The sequence below is a fragment of the Leucoraja erinacea genome, chromosome 8 (genome assembly GCF_028641065.1).
Source record: "Leucoraja erinacea ecotype New England chromosome 8, Leri_hhj_1, whole genome shotgun sequence".
In the NCBI taxonomy this organism is placed as follows: domain Eukaryota; kingdom Metazoa; phylum Chordata; class Chondrichthyes; order Rajiformes; family Rajidae; genus Leucoraja; species Leucoraja erinaceus.
The window spans coordinates 15,100,663-15,120,467 of NC_073384.1; the positions used below are offsets into that span (position 1 = coordinate 15,100,663).

General features: G+C 46.7%; 1 protein-coding gene across 2 annotated transcripts in view; it reads right to left on the reverse strand.

Moving 5' to 3' along the window:
* The window catches only part of tab2 (TGF-beta activated kinase 1 (MAP3K7) binding protein 2), a 41,048-nt gene that overhangs the window by 13,644 nt on the left and 7,599 nt on the right, over nt 1-19,805 (reverse strand). For both annotated transcript variants that reach the window (XM_055639025.1, XM_055639027.1), the window contains exons 3-5: nt 4,870-4,956; nt 2,422-2,591; nt 30-1,611 (exon numbers count right to left, since the gene is read on the reverse strand). In XM_055639025.1, coding sequence (XP_055495000.1) covers nt 30-1,611; nt 2,422-2,523 — 1,684 coding nt within the window. In that variant the 5' untranslated portion in view covers nt 2,524-2,591; nt 4,870-4,956. The remainder of the gene's footprint in view (nt 1-29; nt 1,612-2,421; nt 2,592-4,869; nt 4,957-19,805) is intronic.

Genomic DNA, 19,805 nt, shown 5'->3' on the forward strand with positions numbered 1-19,805 from the left:
AAATTACATTAAAACATTTTTTTTTATACCTTCTGTATAGGCAGCGTCATCAGATCCTGCACTCATTCTTCGTGCTTCATGAATCCGATCATCGAGAGTTGAAGTAGGGTCAGCCCCTAGCTGCAAATGCTGGGCAGGTTCAGGCTCTGCATAATGATCAGGGAGGCTTAAGAGGTTGGAAGGTTCAAACGTTGGGGATGCAACCCCAGGGGAAATAGCAGGTGGTTTGTTTGGTGAAACTGTGATCTTAAAAGTGTACTTGGTATTGGGTTGGGTGACCACAACTCGTGGAGAAGTGGCAGCATTGCAATTGCCCCCACTCCGACTTTTGGGTGGATGATGACGGATATAGGCAGGCTGAATGAAAGAGGCCTGCTGCGTGCCCACACTGACTTGTCCTGCACCACTTCGGGACGAGGATGTTGACCCTGGATTTGCTGATATATACACAGTGGGTGGATTTCGCAGGCCTGATTCGTCAGTAGCCGAATTTGCCGAGATATAGACTTTTGGCTGGTTGCGTCCAATTATTTCGTCGCAGGATGGGGGACTGGCGGAAATGTAGACTTTGGGCTGACCCCTGCTTCCAGGGTGGGTGCTGATGGAAGGTAAAGGTGCTGTGCGAGAACTGGAGGAACGCATCGTTGAATTATTCCTCTGTGGAGATTCAAGTTTGATTTCAATTTGGTTTTTTCGTGGCCCCGTTGAGATATTCTGTATGTTATACTGACTGTAAATTGAAGGTGCACTGTTGGATGACTGATATGGGGGCAGTTGAGAACTTGTAGGGGAGCTGATAGGCATGTACACATGAGAGGTCTGATGGCTTTGCTGGCCTGGATAAGCAGACTGCTGGGATGAGGTATGTGCTGAACCACACTGTGAAGTTATAGGGCTGTAAAAGCCTGGCACTTGCTCCACCTGATGGGAGTGCTGAGGACTCTGGAAGGCTGGCTGCTGTTGATTGTGGCCAAACTGTGAAGCACTGGTATGTTGCGTAGATATCCAACCTGGCTGCTGTGACATCTGACGTCCTGTACTGCTTTGTGCTGTCACATAAGGCCTAATGTAGATAGCATTACCTTGAGGGCTATTAAGTACAGGTGGGGGTACACCACGTATGTGCAAGGATTTAGGAGCATTATGGCCAGTCTGAATGTTAGGCGCTAGAGTGACCGTAATTGGGTTAAACCTGGGCATTTGTTGAGCTGTGCCTGATATTCCTTTGGAGCCTAATGGCTGAAGAAGTCCAAGTTGCTGGGGCGAAGAAGAGCTGCGACTCAAATCCATTGTTCCAAACATATTAAAACCTCCAGCCAATTGCGTTGGTGTTATTTGTGCCTCTTCTGTGGGTTCATAGCTGGTTACAGCAGTCTGGAGTGCCCCATCACTAACGTTATGAGTTAGTGTTTTGCTTCCATTTAATTGACTTCCATCCTTCCAGTGCTGATATACATTCTGGGACTGGACATCCAGATTGAGTTCAGACATGTGATTGTGAAGTCCAGAAATGCTAGAATCATCCAAAAAGTTCAGATCTCCTTCTCCATAAAGATATTTGGTGCTCTCTTGCATTAAAAACTTACAGCAAGCATCCAAATTGTTACCGTTCTAGGAAAAACAGCAAGAGAACGTTAGGAAATAAATTAATTTGCCCCACATTGATCCCAGAATAAAAACAAAAATGTTTGGAAACATTCAGGTAGTGGCTGGAGAGAAATAAATAAATCGTTTTTCAAATCAATGGCCTCTGATATTTTAACCATTGGTCTCTCCTCACAAGCTGCCTGATTAGCTGAGTGCGTTGCGTTTAACATTATTTTGTATTTTTAGCATCCATGGTGTTTTATTTTTGACTCGCATTGATAATCCCTCTCTGATGGTGAATTTATGTTTAGAATGCAAAGGAAAATATAGACCAAACAAAAACAATGCTTTGAAATTTTGTTCCTCAAATTTCACCTGCTTGTCAAGAATAACAGTTTTCCCATATTAGCAAGGAATATGAATTTTGTGAAAAAATATAATGAAAGAGAGAATGAAAGACTAGAGAAAGAAATGGAAGGAAGTCATTGGTTGGTTAGCTAGTAGGGTGCACTGAGAATGCCTTACCCTTTTAAACAGTGTAATAAGCTCCATACAATGTATCAAGACTAATAAAGCCTATGAAAAGACAGCCAACAGCAATGTCACCAGAATTCAGCTCTGATTAAGCAATTCATCAGAAATTGCTGATTTCCGAAGAATCAGTGCAAAATAGAAAATATTTAACTATCAGGACCTTTCAAATATACACCTTTTCCATGATGAACAAGGGATTTAACATTTACAAAAAGATCAATCGACTTGTTCCCAGATCAGAGGACAACAATCAAAGTTCAGGACAGTGGAATACATTTACTCCAATATTACTTCACCTACCTGCAGCATACAGTGGGAGACAACACACTCAGGTACTTCAGGGAACTTTTGCCGCAGGTCATGCAGAACCTGAACATTAATATGTTGGTTTCCCTGGGCCATTCGTATTCTGCCTTACAATGTTGCAAGTCTCAATCACAGCAAAACTCTTGTCTCCCATCAGGCATTTTCTAAAAGTTATGGGTTGAAATAATTAATTTCTGAATTTGTAAAAATGCTAACTTAAAACCACAGATAAATCGTACTTCTACAGATTTCACAGAATTTGTAGTTAATAGTGTATATCCCAATGAACCCTTGTTGGAATCAAACTCGACATTATACACAATTTTACTCATTCTTCGCATAAAATTTGCCAGAGATTTGATCCAGCTTCCCCAAACCACTGCTGAAATTAGAGGTCAAATAAACATTCCAACATGAAACTGGCAGAGTTTTGATAGATAAGGGTTATCAATGGTAATGGAAACTTGGCAAGAAGTTTCAGACCAAATTTATCCAACTGAATGGAAAAACAGATTCATGGGGCTGAATGGCCCACTTGCACAAATCAAAAGAAAATTGAAATAAATAAATTTCCAGATCGCAAGTCCATGAATATCATAGATGTGTGAAAGAAAGGCATGTTGAGTTCCACATTACTGTGGGAAACAGAATAAAAACACCCCACCATCAATTAACATTTGTGCCACACAAATGAAGTTGGTTTAACTACTTCCTCTTGATGTTCAAAGGGAACCCATCGACGAATGGCACCTGCCATTGCACACCATGCTGATTTGGAAATAGCAATGAGCAGTTCTTTGTTGTTCAAGAACAAACTGCAGATGCGGGAAAAATCTGGAGAAACTCAGCGGGTGAGGCAGCGTCTATGGATAGAAGGAATTGGCGATGTTTCAGGTCGAGATCCTTCTTCAGACTGATGTCGGGGGGGGGGGTGAGGGCGAGAAACAGAAAGGAAGTAGGCGGAGAGACAGTAGGACTTGTGGGAGAACTGGGAAGGGGGTGAAGAAGGGAGTAAGCAAGGGCTATCTAAAATTAGAGAAATCATTGTTCATACCGTTGGGGTGTAAACTACCCAAGCGAAATATGAAGTGCTGTTCCTCCAATTTGTGCTGGGCCTCACTCTGGCAATGGAGGAGGCCCAGGACAGAAAGGTCAGAGTAGGAATGGGAGGGGGAATTGAAGTGCTGAGCAACCAGACGATCAGGTTGGTTAAGGCGTGAACAAAGAGGGACCATTGGGGACTCTTTGCATACTTTGTGTATGGTATGCAAAACTAAAAAATTCACTGTCACATGTCACATGTGATAACAAAGTATCAAGCAATCATTCAATTCCTTGACCATTTATTTGGTTCTCATCAGAAAGCTGAATATTGTCTTCAACTACCCAAATATTTATTATTCTACCCCATTTGTTTAATTTTGGAGTGTGGTAAACTGTGGAGTAAAGTGAAGTTGATCAAAAATGATAGAAAAATTAAAAATGCAGTTTTTCCTCCTGTTGCGTCACTCTAATGAGTGGGGCATGGGAATAGGGATGGTTGTGGTTTAGAGCACAGTGAAGAATGAACAATGTTGTGATGGTCCTAGTTCCCTTGATGTTTGTCAGAAGGCAGGATACAGAGAAGCATAGGCTTGCCAGAACTAATGGTTGCATAGCCAGAAGGCCGAGGTGTTTCCAAGTCTGCAACTTTTGCAGAAATAGCTGCAACACTCACTTAAGCATCTTATAACTGCTTTCTGGACAATAAATAAATGCTGTTTTCCTTCAATAAACTAATATCACAGCTGCATAAATAAACACACTGTAGTCTGTGTCTCTGCTTCCCTGGAAAAAAAAAGAACACTTGGCTGCTTTCATTGCTTGAGAAATGGTGAAGAGCAGGGCTTGCAGCCAGCATTGACTATGCCTGGCTCCATCCCCATTAAACAAATGCTGTTACATCAGAAAAATATTTCTCCGAGACAAGACTCTGAAAGCATTTTCTTTGGATCAAGCCCTGGTAAACAGTTAATACACATTATACATGGGGATTCAGCACCAAGTGCAGTTTTCAGAGACAGCAAGGATAGGTAACTGGGACATATTGGTCATCCAATTCAAAAATCTTAAGTACTTTATTTTATATTTCCATCCTAAACTGCCCTGTACATGTGGTTCTATGCAGATCTGTGAACCTGTAATAATTATGTGTCGTTGATATGGTATAGCAGTATATGCTTTAGGAGATATGATGTAATTGCATCATGACAAATTGACAGCAATTTGGCAAACATAATCAATGTAAACAAAAAAAAAACGTGCAAGTTCACAGTTGCACCTCGGCACACTATTTTTAAATATATCTTGTAGATATACATCGTCAATATACAAAAACATGAATCAATTCACATGGTATCAGGGGTTTTTCCCCACTCAGTAAATGTTAATTGTTCCACTCACCCACTGCAGCCGAAGAAACTAATTTTTTGAAAACAAATGTGAAGATTGTCTGTTTCTGCGATTCTCTCTCTCAGCTTGACCCACTGTCTGATGTAAAAGTAAAAAAAAGTATTAAGTTAAAAACTTATGCTAATTCATTATCTGGTTTTAATTCCAAATTATTTGTAAAAAAAAGATTCAAATATAGTTATACATTTCTTCATATTCTTGGTAATGCAAAATGTATGAAACCAGGCATATGCCCATGAATGCAAGAAATGAGGCACAGGAGTAGGCCATCTGGCCCTCAAGACCGATCTGTCATTCAATATGATCATCGTTGATCCATGTGGCCTCAACTCCTCTTCTGTGCCAGTTCCCCATCGCCTTCAATTTCCAAGATTTTAAAAATGTATCCACTTCCATCTCAAATACTTCTAATGATCTAGTCAACAATTCCCTGCGAGCAAAGAATTCCAGAAATTCACCATCCCTTGCAAAAAGAAATTTCGACACACTTTACACGACAAATTTTAAATAAATAGTCTCTTATCTTGTAACTACATCCCCTTATTCGAAATTCACCTCCTGATAAAATCATTTTAATATCCATTCTATCATGACCCCTTAGGTCTTTTGGTCAAAATAATATCACCTCTCATTCTGCTAAACTCCAATGAATTAAGACTAAAACTGTTTTGCCTCTCTGAAAAGTACAAATCTCATCCAAGGAATTAGCCTCGTGAATCCCTTTTGGACTGCCTCCAATGCTACATTATTCTTTTTTAGGTAAGGGACAAAAACACATGTACCATATGGTAAGCTAACTCCTGGTGAAACATTCTCCAGAATTCTCTGCATCCATTCCAATTGATAGGAAAAAAAACCCATTAAAGATCTGAGGGTGTGCATTTTCAAGAGAGTGAGCATTTCCAGAAAAAAAAATACACTAATTGAAAACGTTCAAAAGTCTGATAAACAAAAATATTGTAAAAACAGAGCGTAGAAACAAAAAATGTCTCCAAAGAAAGACACACATTGCTAGATTAACTCAGTGGGTCAACAGCATCTCTGGAGGAAAGGTCTCGGGTAGAGACCCTTCTTCAGATTAAAAGTAGAGGGTTGGGGTGGAGGTGGGGGTGAAGAGCACGAGGAGAGACAGGACCAGAAATAGTTAAGGCCGGCCATAAATGACCAAAGAAGGCAAGGGGAGAAGGGAGTAAGTAGAAGTTACTTAAAATTAGAGAATTCAAAGTTGATACCACTGGGTTGTAAGCTACACAAACTAAATATGAGGTGCGGTTCCTCCAATTTGCGTGCGGCCTCACTCTGGCAATGGAGACGGCCCAGGACAGAAAGGGCAGTAATGGAATGGGAAGGTCCCGTCAACCTAGGCAGACCCAGCATGTTTTCAGCGAAACGGTCACAGGTGTTTGGTCTCAACCAGGAACACCGCATGCAGTAGATGAGGTTAGAGGAGGTACATGTGAACCGCTGTCAAACCTGAAAGGACTGTCGGGGTCCCTGGAGGGAGTCGTGACTTTCTACGCACGATTCAAATCGTACAACATCACTCCTAGCTCGCCTGCTATCAACAACACTGCCAGTGTGCTGGCTAGCAAGGCTGGAGGGAGGTCCACCATGGGGGACGTGCACATTCTCGGTGACCGAGCACGACGTGAGGAGGGCTCCGACGCATGTGAACACGGGGAAAGCTGTAGGCCCAGATGGTATATCTGGTGAGTACTAAAGTCTTGTGCTACTCAGCTTGCTCCAGTGCTCACCACAATATTCAACCTCTCTCTGGCCAAGTCCGTGGTCCCTGCCTGCTTCAAAAGATTCACCATTGTACCAGTGACAAAGAATGCCTCTCCAGTTTGTTCAGTAATCATGGAATGCTTCGAGAGGCTGGTCAAGAAACACATCTGCGCCTTTCTCCCTCGTACCATGGACCCGCTGCAGTTCGCATACCGTCCGAACAGATCCACGGATGATGCAGTCTCCCAGGTTCTGCACACCACTCTCTCTCTCACCTTGATAGCCAGGTGGTGGGCTATGTGAGGATGCCGTTCTTTAATTTCAGTTCAGCTTTCAATACCATAGTCCCCACCAGAGTTGCTGAGAAGCTGCTGGAACTTCGCCCCCACGTGGTCAAGATGGGGAGACATACCTCCAACCCCCTATCCCTGAACACAGGATCCCCCCAGGGTTGCATCCTTAGCCCCCTACTGTACTCCCTGTGTGGCCAGGTTCAGCTCCAACTCCGTCATCAAGTTTGCTGATGATACTGTGTTGGTGGGCCTGATCTCCGATAACGATGAGAAGGCCTACCGGGAGGAGGTGGCTGATCTGGCACTCTGGTGTCAGGACAACAGCCTCCTCTTGAATGTCACAAAAACTAAGGAGCTGATTGTGGACTTTAGAAGGGCTCAACATCTGAGGATGTACATGCCACTGGAGGTAAATGGGACTACTGTGGATAGGGTGAGCAGCTTTAAATTCCTGAGAGTCCACATCACAGAGGATCTGACATGGACAACACACACTGCCGCACTGGTAAGAAAGGCAAGGCAGCACCATTGCCACCTCAGGCAGCTGAGGAAATTCAGAGTCTCTCCGAGAATCCTTCAGTGCTTCTATTCTGGAAAGCAACATCTCAATATGGTTTGGGAACAGCTTTGCCCAGGGCAGGAAGGCTCTGCAGAGTGTAGTGCGTTCGGCTGAACGCACTATGGGAACTACACTAACCCCCTCTGCAGGACCTATACACTAGGAGGTGCAGATTCAGAGCAAGCAACATAATGAGGGACCCCTACCACCGCAGCAACGAACTGTTCCAGCTGGTACGGTCAGGATGAGACGGAATTTCTTCCCACAGGCAATCCGGACTGTAAACTCTTATCGCATCAGGGACTAATTTACGGTTGTGTTGTGTCTTTTTAATTTTTTTTTCTAAAATGTAAATACTGGTTCTGTTCTATTCTGTTGTTTTTGCACAATCCGCAGGCAGTGCCACTTTCATTTCACTGCACATCTTGTATGCGTATGTGACAAATAAAGTTGACTTGACGACTTGTATAAGGATGTGTTGCATCTCCTGCTATTGCTGGGCAATGTACCTGATAAGGTGGTTTGGGTAGGAAGTAATGAATGAACCAAGGAGTTACGTAGTCCCTGCGGAAGGCGGAAAGAGGTGGAGATTGGAAATGTGATTAGCGATGGGATCCCTTATGAGGTGACGGAAATGTCGTAGAATGTGTCGGACGCGGAGGTGGTGGGGTGAAAGGCAAGAACCAGGGGAATTCTGTCCATGTTACTTCTGTGGGGAGGTGGAGCTGGAGTAGAACTACGGGACACTGAGGAGACATCTGTGAGAGCATTATCTACAAGGGGGAATCCCATGTTTCTTGAAGAATGAGGACATCTCATATGTCCTAGTATGGAACACCTCATATTGGGACAGATGTGGTGGAGAAGAATTGAGAGTAAGGAATAGCATATTTGCAAGAGGTTTGGTGGGAACAAGTGTAGTCCAGGTGGCTGTGGGAACTGGTAGGTTTGTAATAGATGTCCATTAATAATCGTTCTTCTGGGATGGAGACAGAGAGAGAATCCAGGTGAATTTGATGGCAGGGTGAAAGTCTATCTACAAATTTGGTAAAGTTTAACCATGTTATATTATTTTGTATTACAGTTACTAAGTAATAAAGCTAGCACAATAAAACATTAAAATCTCCAACCACATTCAAACCTTTTGGTTCAAATTGAATTTGCAATTGAGATTCTAGATCCTCCATCAGAATGATCCCCACTTCAGAAGTATCAACAGGTGCTGACAAGATGTCAGCCATGTCTTTGTGTCTTTCAACCATGACATCAAGATTGCTTTCAAGACATCAGCCATGTCTTTCTCTGCACAATGTTGCCTGGGAAGGGGGGGGGGGGAAAAGAGTTCCTTTCACATTGTGTGGGGACTCTGGCCCGGGGAGGGAAGTAGCTCGGGTGGCTGCGAGCGGCTGCCGGGACCAGACAGCGGAACCGACCGCCACCTCTGCTCCTTCTGCCGGTCGGCCCGCCAGCTGACCATGGTGTCCCTCGGCACAGGCTCTACCGGTGGAGGTGGTGGTTGACGGGTAGCTACTGAACGGAAGGCTAGATGCTCCGTCCCGGGCTTACTCTCTCTCTCTATCTCTACTAATCCTGGAGCAGGCAACCTGGGTGCTCCAGCCAGTCCCTGGACAAGGGACTTGGGAACTACAGCTAGTGCTGGGGCTCGCACGCGACCTAGGAGCTACAGCCAGTCGCGGGGCAGAAGACCTGGGTGCTACAGCTAGTCCTGGGCCTCGCAGGTGACCTGGGAACTGCAGCTAGTCGCAGGGTCGTCAAGGATCTGGGAACTGAAGCCAGTCCCAGGTACGCGAGGGATCTGGGAACTGCAGCCAGTGCTGGGGCACGCAGGCGATGTTGCCGACCCCTGGACTAAACCAAACCCTTGATCCTGTCCTGCCATCCATTTTTCAAAATTTAGCAACTTAAATTCGGGTTGCGTCTTCATTGCTGGGAAATACGGTATATCTCTTTAATGTTTTCAGCATCTGCTTTTTTCCCCCCAATCATTAGATTTCCCTGACTAACTGTTCCGGATTGATTGTTCATCAGTTTCTCAACCTGTTAATTTCTGCTTAACATCCGTTTTACCTTTAACCAACTAACAAAATAGGAGTTGCCAGGAATTAGGTGTTATGCAACAAGAGATTGTGCTCAGTATAATACTTTTAATGTAGAATGTCATGAAAGTGGAACTTTCATGACATTGTCACAATTTTGTAACTCAAATTTCACTGTACCTTAATTGGTACATGTGACAATAAACTGACCTTGAAACCTTGAACAAGAATACACATACACATGTTAGTAACCTCAAATACCAGGTACAATAGTCTTGCTCTTTAAAATTGTGAACCATTTTAAGAGCAAGTCAGCATTTTGTTTCTGTATTGTGAGCAACATACAAGAGTGGTATGCAGATAACTGGTGAATCTAGTTTGCTTGATGGGCAACCAAAACTGCACAGTTTTCCAAGCGTGATCCCACCAACAACCTGTACTGTATCATGATGTCTCAACATTCGTCCTATACCCTTTCTAATGAAGGCAAGCATGCCAAACACCTTCTTCACCACACCTCTTGGCTGATGAGATTTCTGCCTCTCCATCCCTTTGGGTGCTCTCTATGAAAAAAGAATAACACCTCCAACACAATCAGATCGTGGAGCCCGATTTCCCAAGACCTAGCGACATTTGCAGAGCCTTATCATCATCAGGTCCGAGTCTTATTACACAACGACTTTCCGCGGTCTGAAAAACTGCTTCCCCTCAAGCATCCCCCGGCAACAACATACATTCAACGCATTGACTTCACTGGGCTGTGGCTGCCTGGGCGGGTTCCTTGCAGCCTGACCGTTAAATTAACCATTACATCCTACCACCTCCGTTCGAAGTTATCAGGTGCATTAGGAACCTGGCCTCCACCGTCGCCCCGTAGTTCATGATTGTGAGTATTCACAGCACTGCCTCTGCAATCTCGCGTTCCCCTTGCTTCGCCAAACAAGCGCCTGTGTCCTGTCATCGGAGATCTATCGTTCCCCTGTGCAATTACACCCTTAAGCACCACTTCAGCTCTAGTTAGGACACCCTAGTAGATGTATTTCAAGTACCTACGTTGCTGTCGATGTTTTACCATGACTTTTTTAACTTTCTTAAAACTTAAATTGCATAATACCGGACAGTTATATGCACGAGTGATGATTACAGCTCCACTTTAGATCGCGTCGCCGATAATTCTCGACTCTTGAAACATTCTCGCCTTCTCCACATCGATCTCCCGATGACTAGTCCGCAAGGGCCCCGAGATATGAACTGAGTGGTTTGAAAATTCTTTATCGTCTCTGTTCATTCTCCTTCAGACAACTCAGATCTTACTGCTTTACTATCCGACACCCCCCTCTTAGCGTTAGTAAGAACCTACAAAGACCTGACACCCCGCGTCAGGTTATTGGCCGCGATGAAGAAATCATGAAGCCAGGCACAGATCGTGACTTGGATAGGCGTCGGAGGGGGATCCACGGGTCCGGCATTCCCTCTCCTGACAGACGTCATGTGCCTGTCGGAAACTACAGCAGTTCTCAAGACAAAAGATCAGAGCTTACTTCCTGATGAGCGTTAAGGCGTAACGAGCAGTTTGTATTGGACGACTCTTCTCTAACGTAGGGGCACAGATTAGGACCCATGCGCCGTGTCTAGACCCGGTTGCGTGGAGACCGGGCATTGGCACTTGTGGTGTCCAAACAGGCATGGATCTGAGGAGCCACGCGAACCCGTGTTTCGAGTCAACCACACGGTGCCACGCTCGGTCGGTCTGGCGTTTTTTTCGTCGACGGAGCCATGTGTATCTAAAAGTCGCAGACCCCATATGGCGCCGAGTCGTCGACCACACAATCCTGCGTCACGTGATGTGCACTTCCGGTGGTTAGTAATGGGAGTCAGGCGCATCCTGGACGTATTGCGGATGACACCCAACGGGAGGCTGTTGGATTAGCAAAGGTAATACTCTCCCCACCGCAGCCCACTCAACGCGAATACCTTGTAACCCCATGGCCCGGCCGCGTAGACACCCCGTGTCTTTCACCCTGCCATTATTATCGCCCTAGTTAACCAGCGGAAGCTTCTTGAGGTGTCTACGCACGGGTGCAAATCCACCGCCCCGCTGAATTCACCTAGCTGGATCGTAATGTAACGCATTAGGGGTGCGGCACATACCCGCGGGCAATAACCTGTGGTCCCTTCGGCGCCTAGGTTCAGCGGGCCAGGGCGCCCTCTCCTGCGCGCAACCGGAGAAGAGCAGGATATATCTTGGACTTGGGCAAGGTCCGGGACGCACCCGTCGCGTCGCTATGGCCACTCTGAGGCTCAAAGAAAGAGGACGTCTCCTCCCCCTTTGACGACGGCTCCAGATCCTAACACAGTGTGGATATATCGCATATCTCCAGTCGCTGCGTATGTCGATTCGGCAGGGGTATGGGCTCTGGTCATTGCAGAATATATTGCCCCAGATTGTCCCTTAGCAATGAAGCACTGGACAGTACCTTGTTGTAGTGGGATAGTAGTATGGGCAGTAGCTGAGCGAGAGTTGTCATTGTGTTTACAACCCTGTTAGCTTGTTTGGCAGTCGGGGGGGGATTCCCAAGCTTCCAAGTGGAGCAATTGAAAAGCTGGAATACATACATCTTTCTGAGTCAGATATCTGATGCAACAGGGTGCGCCCCCATGCGCCTTCGTGCCGCGTGGACGGTTATGTTTAACTCATCTTCTTGCCTTTTTTGAAGATGTCGCGGCAATTGCTGAGGGCCCGCCGTGGATTGTTGATATCTGGACTTCAGATATCTTCTAGGCCTTTGACACGGACCCTCATGGAGGTTGGGTTACAGATAGGTCCATGGTTGGGAACCCTAATTGGTGTGAGTAGCAAGATGGATTCCACAGTGCTGAATGGGAGATGCCAGACAAGATAAAGCTGGTGGTTGTTTGTACAGGTGGTTATGGCTAAGTGACGAGTGTGTGGCTGCCACAGGGATTGTGTTGGGTCACTTGTGTTTGGATGTAATCAAGCTTCGGATGATGGTGCTGGTACTGGGGCTTAGTACGTCTGCAGATGAGTGGATCCGCTAGGGCTTGCTTGGTTGTGCTCCGGCAGTCGAGTTTTCACGTCCAGAGGAGTTCTGCCGTTGCAGCGTGGCTGAACGTGGAGTGGAGGTTTCTGCTGCTAAGCTGTGCGGGTGCTACATCTTGGAGCCCCCTCCCCCTCGGACCTCCATGGTAAACTGGTAGGGCCTTGCCGATGTCGTTGGCTATGGTGCACAAGGATCTGGGCATACTGGGCCCCCGTCCTGCCAGGGACTTCATGTTGGCGTTTTTTTAGTGGTGGTCACGACAGTTTTGGTGTGTGCGTTCACACTCCGAGCATGCGTCAGCCCGGTTGGGAGCTGTAATGTTAACCCTCGTACCGTCCTTGGTGAGGCCCTTCTGGCGCCTGGTGTTCCCTTTGTTTTTTTTTTTCGCGAATTGATAGAAGGCTGTGCACCACATAGAATGGCGACAGTAGGCCGATTTCCTAGCCTGTTGCGTTTCCCCGCCCTCGTCCCCGGCCCGGTGCCCCGTTAGTGGCTTTTCCTTGGCGTGCAGCGGTTAAGGGGGGGCCTTGATCGGGTTTTCACTGTTTATTTTGCGAGGGCGATCGACCGCGTTGCCGTGGAAAAGCTTTTCCCCCGGCGGACAGATTCAAACACGGGGGACTGCCCTGCGATCATTCTAAGGGACTGAGTTTTCGTGGTACTATGCAGGGGGACCTTCTTTACTCGCGAGTGGTGCTGTGTGGGAGCTTTCCGTGCTAGGTTGGTGGCGCCCGGGTCGTTTTTTTTTTCCTTTACCCATCCTTGCTCTCGGAGGGCAGGGACTGGGGGTTCTGTTCGAGCGCAGGGCTCTGGACTAGGGGGCTTCGGTGTTCGGCCCCCGGGCCTCGCAGGGTCGAGCTGCCTGTTGCCCGTGCGTCCTGGTTAATGGGTTATCTGTATTCATCACCTTCTGCTCTGGCACGTGCTCCGTTTCTTTAGTCGGGTGGCTATCTGTATATCCTGGTATCTGGCCCCTTTCTCTGTTTGCTCGTACCTTCCCTCCTTTTCTGTTGTGCTTCCGCCCCGCGCTTTCCTGTCCTCCCCCGGGCCCCGCCCCTCCCTCCTGCCCTTGTCCTTCCCCCCCGGCTTTCGCGGTTTAGGCCTGGTCCCCCGGGTTTTTTTTTAAAGGGGGGCTTCCCTGTCCGGTTTAACCCCCGCCCCGCTGTGCTCTTTGGGTCCCCCGGTGGTGCGCGGCGCTCCCCTGCCCCCCCTTTAGCCCCGGCCCCCCCCGGTGTCCGGGCGGTCCTCGTGGTTCTTCCAGGCTCATCGCTGCCCATGTTTTCGACCCCCCTCCACGGCCCCGCGGAACCCCCCGGGTCCGTCAGCTTGCCCTTCCCCTGTGTCGCCCCGAATCCCCGTTTGTTTTTCCGTTCGTTCCCGGTAACAGCCCCGGCGAACCCCACTCCTGCCAGGGCTCCGGGGGGGCCGGCCCCACGGTGCGCCTTTGTTCATCCCCGGCTTGTTCTGCTGCGCGGCCTCCCGTCCTACCCACACCGGCAGCCTCTGTGCCCTTACCCTCTCTTCTCTCCGCCGCGCAGGGACGCACTCCGAGCCTTACTGCCCTACACCCTCCACGTCTTACGTATCGCAAATGTTTTTCCATAGCGTGCTGTCTAGCTGTTCGTATTTGTTGGGCCCTGTCGCGACGCACTATGCTCAGTAACAAACCCCGGGGGTGTTCCATCTTTGATGTGTCTTCTCCCTGGCTGGTCAAATTAGAGGGCTATCAACACACATTATCGTCTTAACCTCGATTCCCTTTGATCCCACCCCTCCGTCGAGCGGACTACTAAATAGGCCTTTCCGGTCGGTGCATGATCGTATAGCTTGCCCGACCGCGTCCCAGCGCCCCAGCTTGTGTCACCGCCGCGACCCTAGTGGTTCGTAGGGGGGTGGCTTAGGCTCCCAACTAACCGCCGGTATCCCAGTTCCGGGGTATGCCTGAACGCTTAAGTGTAGACGCAGTTAAGAGAGGTGTTTCACTGCGTGCCCACGTGTCGGTCCTCCGGCACTCGGCGTTCTTTCGTACCGCAGGTATTCCGGGGAGCAGGCCGTCGCAGAGGGGGACACGACCTGGCTGAGATTTCCGCCATAGGCCCGACCTGCCGCTTGTTGGGATTGAGCCCGTTCGTGTCCACTCGATATTAGTGTCTCGGATATGGTATGGTTGTTCTTGTTTGCCTTGCACGCTCTTTTGCCTGGCTACGAGGGGTGCTTCTCCAATCGACTTTAGCATGTGAGTCGTACGGCCCAGTCTGCCGTGAAGTACCTATTCCAGGAGGGTAGAGTTTCGCTTCTCGCCTTAGTTATCGCTGTTTAGACGACAGATGATTTCAGAGGTACCTGGCGAGGAGAGCTTGAGAATTCTTTGTGGTGATACTCAGTGCACAATTGCGAGACGTATCTTTGGTGAATCTACGCGGTTCTAAATACAAGCGTGCGGGGGGTCCGGGCCTTTTACAGAAGCGAGAAACGGGGAAGACGAGTGAGTATCAAAGTTGGGAGAGAGTTTTCTCTGGCACAGGTTGTGGCGTTTTCAAGACTACTGGGGTCCTTGCTGGCTCTGCAGGGGCACGCTGGGAACTATTTGGTCGGAGCGCTTACCATCGTGTATTCGTGTGGTACTTTAGTGAAGCGAGCATTAAGCGGGAAAGCTAGGTAAACCAGCGCCTTGGGGAAATGGTGCATACGCGGCGTGAATTAGGGTAGCCAGCCTGGTTTTCTCCCGTGGCAAAAGTTGTGGCTTTGTCGCACACTGTCTACATGCTTGTGTAGTGTTTAGTACGATGTGTTCCATCACAAAAGGTTGATGCACAGGGCCAGGGCTGTAGGTCGTGGTTAACTGTAACGTAGTGCTTTCAGTAAGGCATTTTGACTCGTGAAAGTGTCTGCGGGCCATCGCGAGGCTGCGTCGTGGTCTGGGCTGAGGTCGCATGGGACCGATCCAAAGGATCGCTGGCTAGCTGAGAAAAGCGCTAGAACGTGAGCACGCCCATAAGAAGGCAGCAAAGAGAGCGGCGCCGTGGGTGGCAAGGTGGCTTCTAGTGTGGACAGACTGGAAGCCTGGGACAGTGGCTGTGCCAGGGCTGGTTGCGGGTCCGTACTGTTGTCATCACCTCAAGACTTGTATGAGCACCATATGGCCAAGATTAGCAAGGGTTTGCTGATGATACACAAGTTGGAATTTTGCAGATAGTGAAGAGTGGTTGTTAAAGATTGAGCAGGATCCTGGATCAATATGACCAGTTGTGCTCCGAAGGGGGGTAGACAGAAGGCTCTATAGGTTGTGAATTGTATAGCTACTTAGAGGAAATCGCTGTTCTAGCAGTTTTTGCGTAAGTGGTCGGGTGGGGAAGGGATCAAACCTCCCCGAATCTGGGTCCTCTAGCATGACTTGAGAATAGTCCTGCTCGGGTAGGTATGGTGCATGGCGCCAGCCACAGTGATCACGTAGGCTAGATCGTCTATTTGAGATCTTATAGAGATACACAAAATCATGAGAGGACCGGAGGACATATGTTCAAGGTGAAGGGGAAAAGATTTAATAGGAATCCGAGGGGTTACTTTTTCACCCAAAGGGTGGTGGTGTACGGAACAAGCTGCCAGAGGAGGTAGTTAAGGCTTGGACTATGAATGAATGAATGAATACGTTTATTGTCATTGCACAATACTGTGCAATAAAATTCCATTGCATCTCCTCCGGTTAAAAAATACAAACACGACAACCATTGACATATGTACACTTATTAGTAAAAATAATAAATAAGTATTTTAAAAGAATTTTTAAAAAAATGTTGCATTTCTTGGAATTACATTTTGCTTCCCCAGTGTTCTCTGTTGGAATTAAGCTCTTTTATCGCACATGGGTAGAAACTATTTTTTAGTCTACTGGTGCAAGCCTTCAGAGACCTGAATCGCCTCCCAGAGGGTAGCAGAGTGAAAAGGTGGTTGGCAGGGTGGGATGTGTCCTGCTTGATGTTTGTGGCCCGGAGTAAGCATCGGGTCCTATATATATTATCCAAGGAGGGCAGTTCAGCGTTTGTAATGCTCTGTGCAGTTTTTATAACTCTCTGCAGCGCCCTCCTCTCAGCCACAGTGCAGCTAGCAAACCACACCAGGATGCAATAGGAGAGGATACTTTCCACGGAGCATCGGTAGAAGGACAGCAGCAGCGGCTGTGAGACGTTTGCTCTCCGCAGAGACCTCAGGAAATACAGCCGCTGCTGTGACTTCTTCACGAGAGTGACGGTGTTCATTTGTCATTTGAGGTCCTGGGAGATGTTTATTCCCAGGAACTTAAAGCCAGTGACTCTCTCCACCGTGTCTCCTTTGATGTATAAAGGAGCAGGTTCCTCTCTCCTCTTCCTCCTGAAGTCAACGACCAGTTCTTTTGTCTTTGATGGGTTGAGTACCAGGTTGTTTTTGGTACACTAGTCAGTTTTTGGACTTCATCTCTGTAGGCAGACTCGTCGTTGTTGTTTATCAGTCCCACCACAGTCGTGTCGTCCGCAAACTTGATGATCCTGTTTGTACTGTGTGTTGGTGTACAGTCATAAGTGTATATTGTATACAAGATGGGACTCAGCACACAACTATCCCATCGTTTAAGAAACAGTTAGCCAAGTACATGGATAGGACAGGTTTGGTGGCATTATGGACCAAGCGCAGGCAAGTGGGACACGTGTAGCTGATACATTGCTGGCGGTATGGGCGAGTTGGGCCGAAGAGCACTGTTTCCACACAGTATCACTCTATGACTCTAATGGCTTTATTGGTTGTAAACATTGGCGAGGCAAAAATAAAAAAATATATATATATATTTTTTAAATAGTATTTTGCATCAGATTAAGCATCGGATAATTTGATGACAAATTGTAAAACAGTTCTGTATTTGGTGAAGCTTGATTTGAAATCATTTGGGTACTAAAAGCCCACATAAGTACTGATATAAAACAAAGATGAGACTTCTTGAATGAGACTTCCATTTGCACTTAGATAAGTCCCAGCTGAGGGATGAAAAAAAACTCTGCACAACCCAGGCTTTTGAGAGGCTGAGGTCTCGAGTAAAAGTATTGAAGTAACATTGAAGAACAATGTTTAATCCTATTACTTTAAAATCTGTAATTTATATGAGGTAACTTACGGTGGCTTGCAAAAGTTTTCATACCCCTTGAACTTTTCCACATTTTGTCACGTTACAACCACAAACGTAAATGTATTTTATTGGGATTTTATGTAATAGACCAACACAAAGGGGTGCATAATTGAAGTGGAAGGAAAATGATACATGGTTTTCAAATTTTTTTACAAATAAAAAACTGAAAAGTGTGGCGTGCAAAAGTATTCAGCCCCCTTTACTCTGATACCCCTAAATGAAATCCAGTGCAACCTATTGCCTTCAGAAGTCACCTAATTAGTAAATAGAGTCCACTTGTGTGTAATCTAATCTCAGTATAAATACAGCTGTTCTGTGAAGGCCTCAGAATTCTGTTAGAGAACATTAGTGACAAACAGCATCATGAAGCCCAAGGAACACACCAGACAGGTCAGGGATAAAGTTGTGGAGAAGTTTAAAGCAGGGTTAGGTTATTAAAAAAATCCCAAGCTTTGAACATCTCCCGGAGCACTGTTCAATCCATCATCCAAAAATGGAAAGAGTATGGCACAACTACAAACCTACCAAGACATGGCCGTTCACCTAAACCGACAGGCCGGGCAAGGAGAGCATTGATCAGAGAAGCAGCCAAGAGGCCCATGGTAACTCTGGAGGAGCTGCAGAGATCCACAGCTCAGATGGGAGAATCTGTCCACAGGACAACTATTAGTCGTGCACTCCACAAATCGGGCCTTTATGGAAGAGTGGCAAGAAGAAAGCCATTGTTGAAAAAAAGCCATTAGAAGTCCCGTTTGCAGTTTGCCACAAGCCATGTGGGGGACACAGCAAACATGTGGAGGAAGGTGCTCTGGTCAGATGAGACCAAATTTGAAGTTTTTGGCCTAAATGCAAAACGCTATGTGTGGCGGAAAACGAACACTGCACATCACCCTGAACACACAGGCTTTTGGTGGTGGCAGCATCATGCTGTGGGGATGCTTTTCTTCAGCAGGGACAGGGAAGCTGGTCAGAGTTGATGGGAAGATGGATGGAGCCAAATACAGGGCAATCTTGGAAGAAAACCTGTTAAGAGTCTGCAAAAGACTCGAGACTGGGGTGGAGGTTCACCTTCCAGCAGGACAACGACCCTAAACATACAGCCAGAGCTACAATGGAATGGTTTAGATCAAAGCATATTCATGTGTTAGAATGGCCCAGTCAAAGTCCAGACCTAAATCCAATTGAGAATCTCTGGCAAGACTTGAAAATTGCCGTTCACAGACACTCTCCATCCAATCTTGAGCTTGAGCTATTTTGCAAAGAAGAATGGGCAAACATTTCAGTCTCTAGATGTGCAAAGCTGGTAGTGCCATACCCCAAAAGACTTGCAGCTGTAATTGCAGCAAAAGGTGGTTCTACAAAGTATTGACTCAGGGGGGCTGAATATTTATCACGCCACACTTTTCAGTTTTTTTACTTGTAAAAAAATTTGAAAACCATGGATCATTTTCCTTCCACTTCACAATTATGCACCACTTTGTGTTGGTCTATCACATAAAATCCCAATAAAATACATTTATGTTTGTGGTTGTAACGTGACAAAATGTGGAAAAGTTCAAGGGGTATGAAAACTTTTGCAAGCCACTGTATATTGACCCTCTGAACAGGAGGCTGAAAAGAAACACTAATTTTATACTTCCCGTACCATTTCATGTTAAATAACCATCAGTAGACCGTAATCACTGTCAACTGCAATGTGTGTGTGTGTGTGTGTGTGTGTGTGTGTGTGTGTGTGTGTGTGTGTGTGTGTGTGTGTGTGTGTGTGTGTGTGTGTGTGTGTGTGTGTGTGTGTGTGTATCTATGTGTGTGTGTGTGTGTGTGTGTGTGTGTGTGTGAGGTGTGCGTATCACTATCTATTATATCAAGAGGCCGTATCACCATTAAGAATGTGTGCTTGTATAAAATAACCAATTCAAATTGTATGTTTTAAATATTAGGTCAAATTGTTCATCCTTCCAAAGAAGGCATTACTTTGTGGATGTCAGGAGTATTTCTGAATGAATGAGAAAGGGGCCCCTATATTTTCTTCCGCCAAAAAAAAAACACTGAAGGGCCCAGCTGACCATAATCCCT